Source organism: Ruditapes philippinarum, unplaced genomic scaffold, assembly GCF_026571515.1.
Source record: "Ruditapes philippinarum isolate M1 unplaced genomic scaffold, ASM2657151v2 ctg2799_1_1_1_1, whole genome shotgun sequence".
NCBI classification, from domain to species: Eukaryota; Metazoa; Mollusca; class Bivalvia; order Venerida; family Veneridae; genus Ruditapes; species Ruditapes philippinarum.
In genome coordinates, this window is record NW_026852057.1 from 144,754 (window position 1) to 163,917 (window position 19,164).

General features: G+C 32.6%; 1 protein-coding gene across 4 annotated transcripts in view; it reads left to right on the plus strand.

Annotated features, from left to right (window-relative positions):
- Positions 1–19,164, plus strand: part of LOC132748093 (furin-like protease kpc-1) — an 84,705-nt gene that overhangs the window by 44,057 nt on the left and 21,484 nt on the right. For 3 of the 4 annotated variants that reach the window (XR_009628210.1, XM_060737642.1, XM_060737660.1), the window contains exons 6-14: positions 375–463; positions 1,772–1,944; positions 2,901–3,113; positions 8,675–8,775; positions 9,561–9,658; positions 10,035–10,167; positions 11,153–11,353; positions 14,192–14,322; positions 14,652–14,782. Coding sequence is in view for 3 of the 4 variants with exons in the window: in XM_060737642.1 (XP_060593625.1) it covers positions 375–463; positions 1,772–1,944; positions 2,901–3,113; positions 8,675–8,775; positions 9,561–9,658; positions 10,035–10,167; positions 11,153–11,353; positions 14,192–14,322; positions 14,652–14,782 (1,270 nt within the window). In the remaining variant the exon portion in view is untranslated. Of the gene's footprint in view, positions 1–374; positions 464–1,771; positions 1,945–2,900; positions 3,114–3,455; positions 3,669–8,674; positions 8,776–9,560; positions 9,659–10,034; positions 10,168–11,152; positions 11,354–14,191; positions 14,323–14,651; positions 14,783–19,164 lie in introns of all 4 variants that reach the window. The other variant, XM_060737649.1, reaches the window with a different exon arrangement.

Here is a 19,164-nt window from a genome sequence, read left to right on the forward strand (position 1 = left end):
GCTCTTTGCAACAGCAATATCAATTCTTCCCTTTGCAAGACTTTACAACATTATTTAATTTCTACGGAGCAGTACCTCTGAACAACAATCAAAGTTTTTTGTTTCCCAAAGGACATAAATCATCTCCAGGACGCCAGCAGGACAGACACCTTATTTCCGGGACAGTCCCGGATGTCAGGGACATTATGGCATGTGTGACAAAGATTGTTGCTTTGCAGAGATTATACTGTAGTTGTTGTGATCCTTACCATTTTTACACTTTTGGGAAAATTGTGGCCAGTTTATGTCTGCAATTACATGTAATTATATTGTGAAAAAGAATAAAATTTCAAACATTGTTGTATATGGTGCTATTTTCTTATTTGATTTCGCAGACATGGAACCAGATGTGCTGGGGAGGTTTCTGCCAAGGCAAACAATACAAAATGTGTGGTGGGCGTGGCTTATAACTCTAAAATTGGAGGTAATGAATTATTCAAAACATCGTATTATATTTCATTATATACTTATAAATGAAATATTGATTAAATGAAAGGCATTTTTTCATTTTCTGTATTTTTACTATAAAACTTAGTTTTTCACTGCAATAAAATATATTTTCCATATTTTCACTAATGTCTTGCCGGACTACATGTACTTTCTGCTAAATTCAGCCAATACACAAAATTTAAGGGGAAATTTTCAAAATTGTAATGTCAAAAAAGAGAAAAATGTAAACAATATACAAAAAAAATCAAGTTTTTTTATAACTACAAAATTTATTTTCATCTTGTGGTATGAAAATTATCCTATTTCACTTGTGGAAACTGCCACTCATGAAATATATATTTTCATAGCACTTGGTGAAAATAAATCCTGTATTTATAGAAAAAAACTTAAATAGTATCCTCTAAATGAATATGAAACGAAGAAGAAAGAAATATTTACATGCATATTATTGCCAGGAAGCATTTTACATTGAAAACAATAAATAGCATGAATGTTATTGTGAGACAGCATGTTAAATTTGTGTTTTTGTAAAATGTAGATTTATTTGGTCATTAAGGCATGTGAAGAAAAGCTGTTCACTGAGTTTCATGTTATCCTGACATGTAATTTTGTAGAATCTGTGAAAGCTAATCGTGTGTGTGTGTGTGCATGCATGTGCATGAAAAAGTAAGCAAACATTCGCCCTGGCCCCATATGCATGAGTAGCCATTGGTTTTCTTTTTACTTTCAGCAGTATATATCAGTATGTCAGTCATACACTGTCCTGACAGTGACCTGATAGGTCTTTCTAGATTTTATTTTTCAGTGATTACCTCTACATTCTCCACAAGTAATTATTAACTCTCCTATAATGCAAATGAACAGCAGAGGATAAATGCCTATACAAATATTTCCTTGAATGTGTCACAGACAAACAATAGATAGTCTGTGATAAGTTTTATGTATATGTATATGACTAGTCTGTGATCACTATATAATACTATATATATATATATATATTACGTGATATAACTTGATTGTGATGGAAAGCTTGAAATTTATTTGGGCCATGCTCTCTCAAGTCTGGTTTATGGAAATGACACAGTTTAGGTTTCATATGTAGAAACATGGTCTAAAGTCTAGGAGGGCTCAAACCAAATATCCCTGTGATTGTGACTGGAATTCTTTTATTTTTCTTCGTCATCATAATAAAGTGCATACTTACCTAGAGTACCTATTTACCAGATATTAAAAGATTTCATAAACCAAATGTTAATAAAGATTTCCGTATTGAATATTTTAGGTGTTCGTATGTTAGATGGTGATGTGTACGATGCCGTCGAAGCAACGTCTCTCAGTCATAATCGTAGTCACATTGATATTTACTCTGCCAGCTGGGGACCGGACGACGACGGTCGAGTGGTCGACGGACCGGGACAGCTGGCAAAAAAGGCGTTCATGGATGGAGTTAGATTGGTATAAATATTTATTATTGTTTTTATAGGAAGACTGCTTGGTCATTATTAGATTCTGGGGATTTAGGACACATTGTTGTTGATTTGTAATGAAGTACATACTTGCTTGCGATTTCAGTGTTCAAAATAAAGTAGACCAAAGCCCCTGTTAACTGTATGTAAATCATATTTTTGGCCATTCTATATTCATCTTACTTAGGTTTTCTAAAATATACGTAGAAATTTCATTTCTTAAATTCATACTAAATATTCATGTTTAAAATTTATGTGAAATATTATATCTAAATTCATGTAAAAAAATTAATGAGAACAAATTTTGTTTTTATAATTTATTTGAAAAGGATTATGTATAACTTACTTTGACTTTTGAGTAGGAACAATGCAGTGCTGTATCAAGAAACCATGTGGCTATGAGGCTAAGAATCATGGGTTCAAATTTTTGAAAAAGAAAATGTTGAAAACCATGTTTCCTTTCCAAGACTGGTATTGATTTGTCCAGAAAGTGGACTGTTACGCAAATAAGATAAAAAAAAATGGCTGATCTGTATAAACCGAGTAAAACAGATTGGTTTTAACAAAAAACAACAGTACTGTATACTTAATCTGAGATTGAAATATCACTGTTTTAGTCAATTGCATTGGACATGATGTGAATTGACATGTAGGGAAGTTGTTGAACACATGTAAAGAATCATTTCATATGACTTTATAATTACATATCAAGTCACATGACTTTATAATTATAGATCAAGTCACATGACTGATAATTATAAACATGTGTAAAGAATCAAGTCACATGACTAAATGATTATTTTAAACAAGACACACAACTTTATTTTTACAAACACTTGTAAAGAATCAAGATACATGATTTTATGATTATAAAGGAGAAAATGGTGAATACACATGTATTTTGAATATTGCTGATTATCATGCTTTGAGTGTACAAAATTTTAGGGACGGAATGGGAAAGGATCTATATTTGTGTGGGCGTCGGGAAACGGTGGCAACCAGAAAGATAGTTGTAACTGTGACGGTTACACAAATAGTATATTTACCCTGTCAATTAGTAGTATATCGCAACAAGGCAAGAAGCCATGGTACCTGGAGGAGTGTTCCTCGACACTCGCCACCACGTACAGTAGCGGAACTTACAGCGAGAAACAGATTGTAAGTGGCGTAGGCGACACAAAATCTTGCGTGTTACGTTGTTTGTGCTATACTGGATTACATAAGGATTTGGAGATATGGAAATCACAATGAAGAAGAAAATATGACATTTTGCGTAGAGATTAGTGCTTTGTTAAATTGATTCACACCAATTTTTTTTCTCACTTTTTTCAATGTTTCTGGTTTTTAAAATTCACTCGACTGTTAAGAATAAGAACAGAATTTTCGTGGCATTTTTGTGCTTTCCAATGTTTCCAAAACTTATGTAAACCAGTGTAAGTGTTGTCAGAAGAAAATTTTGTTTTGTCATAGAATATTGTATACATGTTTCATATCCAACAGGGTCGTAATGGCAAAGGTGCAATATTTGTCTGGGCGAGCGGAAATGGTGGGCGGCAACACGATAGCTGTAGTTGCGATGGGTACACAAATAGCATATACACACTGAGCATTAGCGGTGTTTCTCAGCGCATAACTAAGCCATTTTATCTTGAAGAATGCGCATCCACTCTCGCCACAACATTTTCAAGTGGTGGGGGTGCTGAGAAAAAGATCGTAAGTTCGAAACCCTGCACTGTCGTCGGCAGGTTGTGGGTCTTCACGGGTTGCTATAAAAATCTACTTCTCTAATCTGTGTTTCCTTTTCGCTGTTTTTTATAATCAGTTGTACATTATAACATTCTCACCTGTTAATAAATTAACTATTTTTCCGTCACTTTTGCTAACAAAAAAAAATTTTCACCTAACACACAGAGCAATTTCCCTAATGTATCCAGTACTATAATATAATAGTAAATTATAGTAGTATAATTTATTTTTGAATAGTATATAGTGATTATTTATAGATATTTCTTGGTTTATAGAGAGTGGGAAAGAATTCTAGACTTTTTAATGCAGCTTTTTCCTTGTGGGATAACTTCTTGAGATGATTCTTACAGATTTTTGATAGAATTTAAGTTAGAATTTTAGACCAGAAATAAAGGATTTTGTACATTCTTTGCAAGTTAAATTAAGATACTGTAATGGTATTTATGTTAAGAATTTTGCATTTTTGCATTATGTTCTTTGAAAAGAAAAAAAAGCTTATTTAACATGTAATCGGTCTAGATTATAGCTAAATATAATCAGTTTTATAAATATTTTAATCAGTAATCAAATTAGGATTGAAGTTAAACTAGAATACTATTGTAACTCATTTATTTAAATTTTAATCCTGAAACCCCTATATTTATTTTATAGAAAATGTTCAGCTTTTAATTTGGAACAGCCTATTGTAACTACTGAATTTATGAGACGGATTTGCCCAGCTTTTAATTTGGAACAGCCCGTTCATTATCTTAGTAACTCTAAAATTGAGCTTTCCAAAAGTATAGAGCCTGGTCAAACTGCAATAAAAGTGCAGGCTGGCCTGGCTCTGTACTGGTGGCAATGGCCAATCATTAATGATTTCAGTAGGTTAAAGCAGTATGCCTTCAGATGATCCAAAATATTTCAAGAAAAATCAAACTTGAGAAAAATGTACTGAAATTGTAAGAATTCAAGTAATAATTTACATTGTTATGTGCAATAAATGACTGATTTTGAAGTATTTATCCCCATATTTCTATGGCAATTGTCACGCAGTAAGGGCTATTTTTGCATATTTTGAGGTCCTTTTTGGTAATTTACAGGATTTTAAATGCCATTTGCAATGTGCAAATTGTATTTTGTGTTCACTTTTAAACAAAAGTTTGTATGAATTTGGAGGCATGCTTCTTTAAACGGATTTTTCAGTATCAAAACACTAAAATTTCACTAGCAAGCAACAGTGTAAAGAATTACCAGATTGCGTGGAATGACTATATATATATATATGACATAAAAAGTGAATATGTAATAGCTAAAAACAGTCAGAGAATTAAGGATTGAGTTACAACAGTATTCTTATGAACCTACATTGTACCAAAAAATATATAAGAATATTGCATAGTTTATACTGGGCATCTTTGGTCAGCCATATATATGTTAAAATTATAATTGTATTGACACGGTGGCTTAGTCATTTAAGAGTCACTGGCATTGAAGCAGATGGCCTAGACTACTTGTTTTATCATTCAAAAAATATTAGCCAAATACTTTAATGTACAAAAGCTATTTATACTTTTAATAATTAACCTTAATAAATGAAAATCACTATAAGGAAGAATGGGTCAATGACAGATCAAGGGGTGAATTTTAAGCACTGTCTTGAAAGAACTTTAAAATGAAAAAAAACATTGTTACATAGCACCATTGAGATGTCATAATTTGTTGCCATTTCTCCAACAGCAACTATAATTGAATGTTTCAAAACTGACTCTTTGCATTGCTCTTGCATCTATCATCACAAACTCTTAAGTCATTACCTTAGTGCAATAACTGGTTAACTTCTATTAAATTTAGAAGGATTTAACCCATTACTGCACTATGGTGTCAAATTATAGCATTTGTCAGATTTTCTTCTACAGCATCTGTTACAGGCTGATACTGCTTGCGTTCTCAGTTTCAACAATATTGCATTGCTAAATGATAACATATAATCCGCAACCAGGAAGTGTACTGGTAAAGCTTGGGCCACTTCAAGTCTGTATCCACTCTTCCACTTGTTTTGTTAAGTCTGAATGAGATTCCTGATTCTCTGGAAAACCGATTCCTGGATTCTTGACCTGGCATTCCAGTTGCTTCCACAGGAATTCCTGTCATCTCTTGTTCCAGAATTACTGATTCTTGCTCTGGAATTACTGATTCTTGCTCTGGAATTTCTAAATCTTTTAATAATAGAATATAATGTTAATATGGAATACAAATTGTAATGTTTATGAGAAATATAAAATATGTTTATGAGGAACACAACATATAATGTTTATGAGGAATATAAAATATAATGTTTATGAGAAACACAACATATAATGTTTATGAGGAATATAAAATATAATGTTTATGAGAAACACAACATATAATGTTTATGAGGAATATAAAATATAATGCTTATGAGGAATACAACATATAATGTTTATGAGGAATATAAAATATAATGTTTATGAGAAACACAACATATAATGTTTATGAGGAATATAAAATGTAATGCTTATGAGGAATACAACATATAATGTTTATGAGGAATATAAAATATGTTTATGAGGAACACAACATATAACATTTATGAGGAATACAAAATGTAATGTTTATGAGGAATTCACTAACTTCTTTATGAGGAAAGTAAAAACTGTAGAAATGAAATAAAATTATTTGTCTAAAGTTACAATAAGTTTTCCTTCTTTTCCTTTCTATCCTGATAAGACCTAATTTTTTCCTTCTACAATGTGATTTTCCCTTTACAATTTTGCTTTTCCTTCTGCTAAGGACTCTGTCCCTTTTCTTCCTAAATATGAAAGAGGCACAGAATTTATGAATTGATCTTTTCTGTGGTGGTATGGTTTTAAAATGCTGATTTCATAGTGAGTGTATTTGTTTTTCCCTAAATTTTTCTTTAAATCTTGCACTGGGGGTGAGTCAAGGTGATGTTCTGCCTTGCATGTTATTTGATCTATTTAAAAAAAATTTTTCAGAATCTGATATTTCTTCTCTTGAAAGGTTGGTGTGTGTACGTGTGTGTGTGTGAAGTGAAATAATTTGTTGTGAAAATTGAAAAGGTGACTGGAATACTTGTATTTAATTTTGTTATGAGCACAATATGGGACAATGAGATTTTTAGAAAAAAATTGCTTTTAATATTTTGATTTGTAATAGTAAATAGTCATGATGAGCATTTATGTTGAATTAATGTGAAATACCTTAATATACACATAGACTAGCGTTGTTTTTAATTTGCAGGCTTGTATTTGAGGTTTGGATATTCTGGTAGTACAAACATTTGTTCATAGAAAATATTTTCTTTTTTCAGGAAAAATTTAATATGTAATTTATTCTAGGTTAAATGGGTCACATCTTACTTTAAGTTAAAAAAGTGTCCTTAAAATATATTTGTTTGTAGTATATAAGATATTTATTCTGAATGAAACTGTAAAAAAGATTTTGAAGGAACTCCACTGAGGTCCAAAAAGCCTGAAAACTTAAAATTTGATTATCTTTCATGTATCAACTTAGGCATTTTAAACTGAAAACTATGCACAAAGAAATGAAGTAGTACACTCAGAATTGCATTGAAAGTCACAATGTGTGTGTAATTCTTAGCGTGATTTTAATTAAAAGTGTTTAAAAGCTTGACATTTTGCGTCAGTTTCCACAATTTTAATAATTATCACAGAAAAACAGAGTGAGCGAACGATCTAAAGTTTTGATTTAAAGTTGTTTTTTTCTATATCTACAATAAATGTTACACAAATCACCCCAAAAATTATCCTGTCCAGTCATGTTTAAAAACCTCAGTGGAGTTCCTTTAATGAAACCTCAGTGGAGTCCCTTTAATGAAACCTCAGTTGAGTCCCTTTAATGAAACTTCAGTGGAGTCCCTTTAATGAAACCTCAGTGGAGTCCCGTTAATGAAATCACCACATCTTGTTCCTTATACTCTGTTGCTTACTTTATATGATGGCAAAACCTGATCTTGTAATATTAAAAGATATAAGCATTGCTTATTGCAAACTAGCCAATCAGAATTCTTGCTTAATTTGCCAATAAGCATATTTGCTTTTAAGTATAAGTAACAAATATATTTTGTATATATAAGAGTATCAAATAATATCTGCAAATTTATGTACAATAGTTAAATGTTTTATATTACTAACAATTTTTTTTTCTGTTGATACCAACCCTGGTTCAAAGTGTAAAATGTGGTATTTGTTGGCAGATAGTAATGAAATAATTGCTCTAAAAGATAAATTGATTAGTGATTTTTATTGACAGGTATTGTAAGTATAGAGATTATTTTGCAGTGATCTTTAGAAGTCTTGAATATAACGGGAAGTTATTATTCATAATTACTTATAATAGGGAATAATTTTACACATTTTGTCATGTATGAAGGTATAAGATAAAAATACAGACAGACCTGTCTTAAGGAGCACTTTTGTATAAAGTTCATTGATCACATTCTGAAAAAAGGGTAAAGCTGACCTGGTAGAATATCAAGATTATTTAAAAAGAAAACAAATTTGTACAAGTTCATTGTCTTGTAAATTTCCATGCTCGGGAGTTTGTAATATTAAAAGATATAAGTGTAACTGTTACTTAATGCAAATTTTTAATACATTTAGTATAAGAAAACATGAGCAGATATTCAACTGCTGCATTTGTGTAAAGAATTGCCTTAAATTTGGAACAGTCCATTCAAAGTTTAAAACTGCATTCCTCCAGATAAGCCAAAATATTTTATAATTAAGTTTTGTGTCTCGGGTAAGGTGACTGTCAGGCTTCTTCCAAAGAAATTTGCAACATTTTCTGACTGAGCACTAACAATATTATTATAGAACTTATTTTCAGAAAATGTTACAAATAATCCCTTTTAGTGCAGCTTTCTAGCTGTTGAACAAGTTCATAATGATTGTCTTAATGGAAATGAGATATGTTTTTTGGTTGCCTAGGTTACCGTTGATCTTCACAACAAGTGCACAGAGACTCATACAGGAACCTCAGCATCGGCACCACTGGCAGCTGGTATCATTGCCCTCATATTAGAAGTCAAGTAAGTTCTTTCATAGAAGTCAAATAAGTGTTGCCAAAAGTCAAGAAAGTGATCTAAAAAAAAAGCTCTAATATTAGAAGTCGAGTAAGTGCTCTAATAGTAGAAGTAAAGGAAGTGATTAAATGTAAAAAGCTCTAATATTAGAAGTCAAGTAATTACACTAATATAAGAAGTCGAGTAAGTGCTCTTATATAAGAAGTAAAGTAAGTGATTAAATATAAAAAGCTGTAATATTAGAAGTCAAGTAATTGCTCTAATATAAGTCATCTGGTAAGTGCTCTTATATTAGAAGTCTTGTTAATGCTATAATTATTATAAATAAAGGAAGTGCACTAATATTAGAAGTCTTGTTAATGCTATAATTATTATAAATAAAGGAAGTGCTCTTATATTAGAAGTCTTGTTAATGCTATAATTATTATGAATAAAGGAAGTGCTCTTATATTAGAAGTCTTTTTAATGCTATAATTATTATAAATAAAGGAAGTGCACTAATATTAGAAGTCTTGTTAATGCTATAACTATTATAAATAAAAGAAGTGCTCTTATATTAGAAGTCTTGTTAATGCTATAATTATTATGAATAAAGGAAGTGCTCTTATATTAGAAGTCTTGTTAATGCTTTAATTATTATAAATAAAGGAAGTGCACTAATATTAGAAGTTTCTTATAATAGAAATGGAATACTCTTATATTAGAAGTCAGGTGCTAATCCATGTTACTTTAACAAACACAAAAAATCAAAGTTTGTTGGTGCATTACAAGTACTATTGTTTATATTTCAGTCCATCACTGACATGGAGAGATGTGCAGTATATAACGCTGATGACCGCCAGACCCTTGCCTGATGGTCAATGGGTGACGAATGGAGTGGGCAGACAAGGTAATTTAATCTTGTAAAAATAAAAAGAATAGTGCATGGTTCAAATAAACTCTATAGTTATGGACAATATGGGTGGTCCTGGTCAAAAGGATTTGGAAACATTTCAAAGAACTGTATATAGTATCTTAATGTTTCATATATCAAACTTGTACTTAGAAAATGTAACTATCATATCCCTTTGTCTTTGTTAGTCACTGAATATCTAAGAGCAAGGTAATTTCTGTAAGTGGCATAAGCCCATCAATATAGCTGCTATTTTCAAATTATTAAACTATTTCTATTGTAGTAAAGCAGCTAGTGTTCAGAGTTAGAATATTTCTATTGTGGCATATGCAATGAAGCAGCTAGTTTTCTAAGCTTTAACATATTGTTTCAGTGAGTTTGAGATATGGGTATGGTTTAATGGATGCTACAGCTATGGTTGAGTTGGCAGAGAAATGGACTGTAGTGCCTACACAACATATCTGTGAGGTACAGTCAGGGAGGGTCAGTGTGGAAAAGAACAAAATGTAAGACTTTTTCTTCAATCACATGTAACATTTTTGGGGTCAGATTTTCAATAATTTTTTAATATGATTATTAGAAATTTTAAGGAGCTGGGAACCACCAGATTTAATAACTCTTGCTATACTGGCATGCGAGCAGTTCCCGTACAGAAGCAGTACCCGTATTTTTCATTTAAACGCTTGATTTTTACTTGCATTCATCAAAAATTCATTTCAAATCAAGCAGATACATAAACGAGACAAAATCTAAGTGTCAGTTCGGCAGTACGTATATAAAGTCTCATTTTAAATCACTTTCACCTGTGCGTCGTCAAAAACGTGACCTTGTTTTCTCTGGGGGATTCCGTCCTTGCGCGCATGCGCAAAAATACTTACACGTGAGGCTTGTTAAAGGGTTTTTTCCACTAATACCACCTGTTTACAAATAAGTAGGCAATGTGATGAAAAACTTGTTTAATTAGCAGAATGTTGACCAATATTACTATATATAATAATTTTATGGCTTTGATGCGTAAAATATCATGCATACAAGCATGCTATTGCCTGTAAATGCGTTGGGGTAACGGTACCGGGTAATAGATACCCGCGTTTAGTCACCGCTCTATTTCCCTGAATTACATCTATTTTATCTTTTAGATAATGGTCTGTTCAACAATTGTAAATGAAAAAATAGGTCCGATATAATAAAAATTGTATAATTATAATGGGTTAGATTTTATGTACGGGAACTACTTCTCTTCATACAAAATAATTGATAATTTCGGTACCCCCATATGAGGCCTCATAACTAAGGGTTATTCTATGTTTAGAACATGATGGAATTTCCATGATTTGTGTGACGAGCTGAATATTGGTGTGTAACATTCAAATTTTGGTGAGTGAGCGTAATAAAAAATAATGTTTAAGTAACTACGATTTTTGTACGGGAACTGCTCGCATGCCAGTACACAGTGATAAAACATTATTATTGTTATTTGACGTGTTACAGCACAATTCCTGACTCGGGATACGAGGAGATGTTGGACACGGACGCATGTGCCGGAAACACCAACGAAATTAACTTTCTCGAGCATGTACAAGCTAAAATAACTTTGAAAAGTAAGCGTCGTGGAGACATTGTCATTCATCTGACCTCACCATCTGGCACGAGATCAACTATTCTGCCACAGAGACCAAATGATGGAGACAGGTTAGTATTTAGTTTGATATTGTGCTTAAGAGATTAGTCAATATGTTTCAAGTTAAAGATATACTATGCTCATCCTTGAGTAAAATATTTAGATCACAGAAATTTATTGAAATCTATGAAATTCTTACTGAATATGTCTAAATTTGAATTTAAAAATGAATAAACTATGTATAGGAAGCTGAGTTACATATTTCAGGTCAACTATAATTGGTCCTTTCTTAAAAAAAACTGCCAGTTTTATTAATGTCACTATACATTCATATTGTGATCACATGTAGTGTGTAGAGTTTAAACATAACATATCTACTTTGTGTAAGGAATTGATGATGTAAATGAAAGACATGTTGTTGACTTTAACAAAAATTTATATGGTGAATATTTCATTAAATTTTTGATAGATAGTAATTGCTGTATTTTAAATGGGAGAAACTATACCACAAATGATTTTACGTTTGTCTCGACTCAGGGGAAATCTGTAGTAGACTACATTATTATTCCTTATGAACATCTTGATAACTACCAAGAATTTAATGCTATTAGACCTACTGAACTACTAAGCAGAAATGTATCTGAACTAGGTATAGAACCTCGTATTATACCGGATCATTCTGTTATTTCATGTATTTGTAAAATAAGTCAATTGAATAATATATATAGAGGTTGTAGTGATAATGGGTAAAGTCAGAATGTGTTTATATTTACTATGAGACTGTGTAGTAATTATCAATATTTTCTCAATTGAAATTTGAGCATTGTATATCTTTAAGCCAATTATAGTGGGTGTCTTTATAAAGTTTATTATAAATTTGAATGAGATCTGATTCTGATAAGCTTTACACTATGCCCGTCGTAAACAAACTGAATGCTCAAGTTTGCTATTGCATAATGTAAATGGTTAGAAAAAGGGAAAAGAAATGTTTACATTACATGGCAAATGATGTCAAAGATGTGATGTCAATGAATCATATGATGTCATGAAAATTACTTCTCCACTCAATGCATGAGTAGTTCATCTTTTTGTAGTGAATTTCTTGTCAGAATGGAAATTGTTATCAATTTTTCTTCTGTTGAACATGTAGTACAAAAATGCATGGTCTATCGTTCAAATGCTTTGTAAGCTATGACTCAGATTTACGAGCCTTTGTGATAATTCTACAGCACATTTTAACTTGAACTATGTATAATTATGTCTCCCCCACCTCGGGGGGAGACATATTGTTTTTGCCCTGTCCGTCCGTCCGTCCGTCCGTCAGTCCGTCCGTCCATTCTTCGTTTCCGGACGATAACTAGAGTTCCTTTTGACCTACAGCTCTCAAACTTCATAGGATGAATGGTCTTATTGAGCAGATGATCCCTATTGTTTTTGGGGTCAGTAGTTCAAAGGTCAAGGTCACAGTGACCGTTGGTCAATTTCTCGTTTCCGGATGATAACTAGAGTTCCTTTTGACCAAAAGCCCTCAAACTTCATAGGATGATTGGTCTTATAGAGCTGATGATCCCTATTGTTTTTGGGGTCAGTAGGTCAAGGTCAAGGTCACACTGACCGTTGGTCAATTTCTCGTTTCCGGATGATAACTAGAGTTCCTTTAGACCTACAGACCTCAAACTTCATAGGATGATTGGTCTTATAGAGCTGATGATCCCTATTGTTTTTGGGGTCAGTAGGTCAAAGGTCAAGGTCACACTGACCGTTGGTCAATTTCTCGTTTCCGGATGATAACTAGAGTTCCTTTAGACCTACAGACCTCAAACTTCATAGGATGATTGGTCTTATTGAGCAGATGATCCCTATTGTTTTTGGGGTCAGTAGTTCAAAGGTCAAGGTCACAGTGACCGTTGGTCAATTTCTCGTTTCCGGATGATAACTAGAGTTCCTTTTGACCTACAGCCCTCAAACTTCATAGGATGATTGGTCTTATAGAGCAGATGATCCCTATTGTTTTGGGGTCAGTAGGTCAAAGGTCAAGGTCACAGTGACCGTTGGTCAATTTCTCATTTCCGGATGATAACTAGAGTTCCTTTTGACCTACAACCCTCAAACTTCATAGGATGATTGTCTTATTAATCAAATGATCCCTATTGTTTTAATGGTCAGTAGGTCAAAGGTCAAGGTCACAGCGACCGTTGGTTAATTTCTCCTTTCCGGATGATAACTAGAGTTCCTTTAGACCTACAACCCTCAAACTTCATAGGATGATTGGTCTTATTGAGCAGATGATCCCTCTTGTTTATGGGGTCAGTAGGTCAAAGGTTAAGGTCACAGTGACCATTGGTCATTTTCTCATTTCCACAGTGGGGGAGACATGCGCTTTTTTACAAAAGCATCCTCTAGTTCTACAATAACATGCTTGAAATTTAATATCTACATGACTGTAGATCTTGTATTTCCTTGTTTATTTTAGAGTCTGGTAATAATGTGTCATGCCCATCTGGTGTGTGAAAATTATCTACTAGTGAAAGTGTCTGCTGCCAGACTTGTTTGACAATGTAATTTGTCAAGTTTGTATGTTGGATAATTTATTTCTGTGAAATGACACTTAAATTGTGATGATATTGTGATGATATTCAAGGCGGAATTTGAGCCGCATCATGACAAAACCAACGTTATGCATTTGCAACCAGCATGGATCCAGACCAGCCTGCGCATCCGCGCTGTCTGATCAGGATTCATGCTGTTGGCTTACAAACCTTTTAACAAGTAGAGAAACTGATAGCGAACAGCATGGATCCTGATCAGACTCCGTGGATGTGCAGGCTGGTCTGGATCCATGCTGGTCGCAAACCCATTATGTTGGTTTTGTCGTGACGCGGCTCATTTTTATTTGTTTTGTTTTACAGAGTGAAAGGTTTCAATAATTGGCAGTTCTTGTCTGTGCATTTCTGGGGGGAGAATCCTGTTGGCCGATGGAAACTAGAAATAGAGGTACAGAAAAACAGCCGTGGCTACATCGGTGGAAGTAGTTATTCCGGTACGTAAAATATCCCTCTGATAAAGAAAGCAAGTGATTTTTTTTCTTATGTGTATAAATGTATAGTGTTAAATGAATGAAGTCACAAATCTGTGAAAGGTAATGTATATCCTGGTCTTAGTGGTTAAAAAATGTATACTTTGTTGATTTGCAACCATTTATAGAGCCAGACCAGCCTGCACATTAGTGCAGTCTCTATACTAGTGTTGGTAGCTCAATTTGAAACTGAAATCTCTTAAACTTTCAATGGACTCTTCCAAAATTAAAGTTTGGCAAATCCATTTCACAAATTAAGGAGGTTAAAGGTTAATTATTACTTTTTTTCACAGGTTTACAATCTACCAATGACCTGATTGACTGGAATTTGAGTCTGTATGGAACAGAGGAGAATCCTGTGAACCTAGTGAACCCGACGCCTCCTACTGGCCCAACTAAACCAGTTTCCCCAACAACAAAGGGGGTAAGTTTCATATCACTGAGATCTTAGATCAGATTTCTTTTGATTTTTTAAGTTTGCTTAATATGATTGCTTGATAAAACCTGTAAACTTTTACTTTTTGCAGTATTGTATTTTTACCAATAACAGAATATTAATATTTTCTTATGGGATATAACTAAGGCATCAGAGTAAGATGTTCTATGCTACGCTAACTGAAGCATCTTTTACACAGATTGATTCAATACTTTCTCTTTTTTTGCACTTTGTCTGATGCAAAGGAAGGTTGGTGGTTCAACTGAGGTCCCTGCTTGTGTCTGAAATCATGCACAGAGGGACCAGGAGGTCTGTCTTCCTTCACCAGTAAAGCAGGAAAGTTGCTGTATAGCCTTTACAGTGCTAGTGTGACTTAAAACTCCAACAAAATAAACGAGCAAACAAAATCTGGTCAAAATCCATCCAATTATTACAAAAATAATCAGTAAAAAAAAATTCTCAAGAGTGATTCCCACATGTTTATGGACTTATAATACCATAAGAATTGGTCACTCAAATGAAGCTTAATTAAAAAGGTTATAATAAAAAAAGATAAGAAAACAATTTCAAATGATATTCTTGGCAAGTAAAATAATTTACTACTACAAATTGTTTTAAATAGTCTTACAGTCTAATAATTTTAGTAACACTTCTGTATACAGTGTAGTACTGTTTGCAAACTCCTGTAGACTAATTTTGTAAATTGCACATAAAACACTTGTTCTATGAAAGAACTAGAAAAAGTATCGAAACACAAGGGTATCTGATTTGTATCACGAGGCTTGTGCCAAGTATAAATCAGATCAGTAACTGTTTTGATGTTATTTCTCTTTGATATCATAGGCAAAAATAAAAACATGTTCCCTGTCATCAAAATATGAAACCACAGATTAAATGAGCCAATGCATGCGGATCTGATTATGATCCTTTTCCATGTTATCATGATAAGTAAACCCTACAAAAAAAATGTAGCTAATCAATGATCATGCTATATTTTAATCCTGACAGACAGTGTGGTTAAACTGGAGTGTGAGTAACTAATACCTGCACTCCAGTAAACTCACTGTGCAACTGTGCATTTTTTGTATACAATTTAACACTGATACATTTTCAAGAGAAAGGTCCCCAAACTTATAATGATACAAGAAAGGAATAGTATAAAGGGTTCAATATAAAACTGTCATCAATGTCAGTTTTTTTTTTGCCATTGTAATAACAAAACCTTTTTATTTAACTTTTTAAAGGCCATATCATAACGGATCCTTTGTATTAAGGTATTTATAGGCCGTTTTTATAGCTTAGCTATTTACAGGCCTTTGTCATAACCAAACCTTTGTATTGAGTTATTTATAGGCCTTTTTCCACACGAAACCTTTGTTTTTTAGCTATTTTTAGGCCATTTCCATAACAAAACCTTTGTTTTAGCTATTTTTAGGCCTTTTTCATAACAAAACTATAGTATTAGCTATTTTTCGATCTTTTTCATAACAAAACCTTTGTTTTAGCTACTTTTCAGCCTTTTTCATAACAAAACCTTTATTTTTAGTTAATTGAATTTATTGTAGATTAATATAGGACAAATCATTTGGTGGGAACCTTTATAATTTAATTTAATCTTTCGTTTTTAACTTATTTCTTTCTACAGGCATCGGATGACCTAAACGGCCCTAAAACGGACAATTCTTTCCTGGATAGTGTTTATAGCATTCTTATCCCTGGGCTATCTCATAAACATAAACAAAAAGGCCATCCTATGCTTAGAAGGCCTTGAGAGCAAAATTCATACAAAAAAGACACTTTAATGATGTATTAGAATATCCCACCAAACTTAACATTTTATGTACTTAGAGTGTTTTCTTTCTACAAATTTTCTATGCTTAAGTCTTCACTATATTATGATATATATATATCCCACCAATTTTAACTTTTATGTACTTAAGGTGACAACAGACACTTTCCGTGGTACTCACATAAATGTAATTTAAACCAAGTTATTTTAGTAATAATTGTTATTTATTTAATCTTTATGCATTAAATGTCGCTGATCAGCATAAAAAATAACATATTTGAAAAAAAATGCTTTTGTAAATGATTGATTTTGAATAAAAATCCTAAAATTTTAAATCGTCATATCAAAGTCATTTTTTATTTTTTTGTCATCAAACTTTTGGAAAATAACCTTACTTATATTATCTGGGGAACAGTGTCTCAAATGTTTTCTATCTTTTCTCAAAAAAAATATTACGTAACGTCAAACATTTTATGCGACTTTTTTCACCATACATATTACGTAATTCAAGATAATTAAGTCGCTGATTGAGCAAACAAAAATCCCTGACACGGTTCCCTCCGTAAATGAATTTCCTTTCATGTGCTTTAAACCGCATGTTAATTGCTTGATTATTAAAAAAGTTATGCCGATTCAAAGTTAGTCCGACCCGCATCAAACGAAGTGTCATAAATCGGCTGTTCTCTCTCGGACCCCTACGTTTCACGCTAAATAATTGCATAATACACAAATATCGCACCAGAGAGAGTCACAAGTTGCGGTAACATACTCTAACAACATTTTATGACCCAGTTACATCTGACCAATTAAAAAGCTGCTGATTAATATCAGTTTATAGCCGAAATTTCTTCAATTCTTAACGTGATTTACTGTTCGTCTGGTATCTTTCGCACATGTCACGTGACTATCGATAAAATTTGAGGCACTCAGTGGGGGGAAATGGAACGCATTTGCGCACCGCTAGAGGGGTATTTAATTGTTTCCTTTTTGAAGTTTATTATTATTATCATCAGCATTATTATTGTATTATACCAGTGTCACTCTGCCTGTGTATTCGTGTATGAAATTCCGTTAAAATATAAAATAAAATAACAAAAAACTGAGCTTCTGACAGTCTTTTAAAGTCCATGGTAGATGTACAAATAAGAACAGGATATTATATATTCTTTCCACCAAATTGATAATGCTTCACATATTTTAATAGAAATAAAAGGTATTACTCGATCATTATGATATGGCCTTCTTGACTTCTATTATGAATATCATCTATGCACGGCATAGAGATCCAGTTTCTACCGGGATAGACAATAAATTCCATACTTTGTCCCAGATTTATTAGTACTGTGTCCGATTTACTGGCGAACAATTTATTTTCACTGAAAATATATTTTAATATCTTTTTTTTATTCATAGAGAAATAATCATCCTTAGACAATCTAAAATGGTTTAGAAATTTGTCAGGTACACCTTACCACAAGTCATATAGGCGTTCACATAAAAATGTTGTCTGTTTTTGTTGTTGTTTTACTCGACATTGATAGAAAACGAGGTTGAATGTAAAGTAAGCCCTTGAATCCGTACAAAAGTCTATCAACTCAATGTAATATCTATCAGATTAACGGGACAGACAAATTATTTTCACACATTATGGATATTTTAGCAACTACATTTTTATTCAACCCCGTATTTCAAAGTATAGTTCTAATAAATATGTCCTCTTAGCTGGCGATCTGAACTCACGTATTGCAGAATTATCTGATTTCATCCCATCTGATTCTTTCTTAAATGATCATTTTAACATTGACGACGAATCGGTGTCTTTCTTTGATAAATATAAAGTATTAGAGGAATTATCAATTCCTCTACGTAGATTGTCAAGTGACAAAAGAATGAATAATCATGGCATTCAATTGATCGAACTCTGTAGGAGCAATAACATTTTTGTTGTTAATGGTAGATTTGAAACTGATAGGCCCGCAAATTTAACTTTCAGGGATAAATCAATTATTGACTATCTCATGGCGAGTGTTGATGCATTTAAACTTATATCTGACTTTAAAGTTATAGAAACAGACTCGCTTTTTTCCGATGGACACAACGCGTTATATTGGACATTAAGTAACTTTGACACTAATTTTGACAAATCATATAAGAATGAAAATAAATCGCAAACTAAATCAAAACCGAAATGGCGAGAAGAGCAAAGCGACAACTTTGTAACAAATATTGACACTAATCATTTATCATACATACAACAGCTGTGTAACTCAACTAGTGCTCAGAATGTAAATGGAAATATAGAACTTATAACAACAGAACTTCAATTACTGTTTGAAAATTCATCAACCAAAACATTTCCACCATTGACTCGTAAAACATACCATAAGAATAACAAGAATAAGCCTTGGTTTGGACCGAAATGCCACAAAGCACGAAAAAATTATCACGATGCTAAAATTAGATATAACTTAAATAAAACAGACGATAATAAGTTGCGCTTAAAAAATAGCAGCAAGCAATATAAAAGAACAATGAACTATTACATAAACAAATTTAAACATGATAACTCATACAAGCTAAG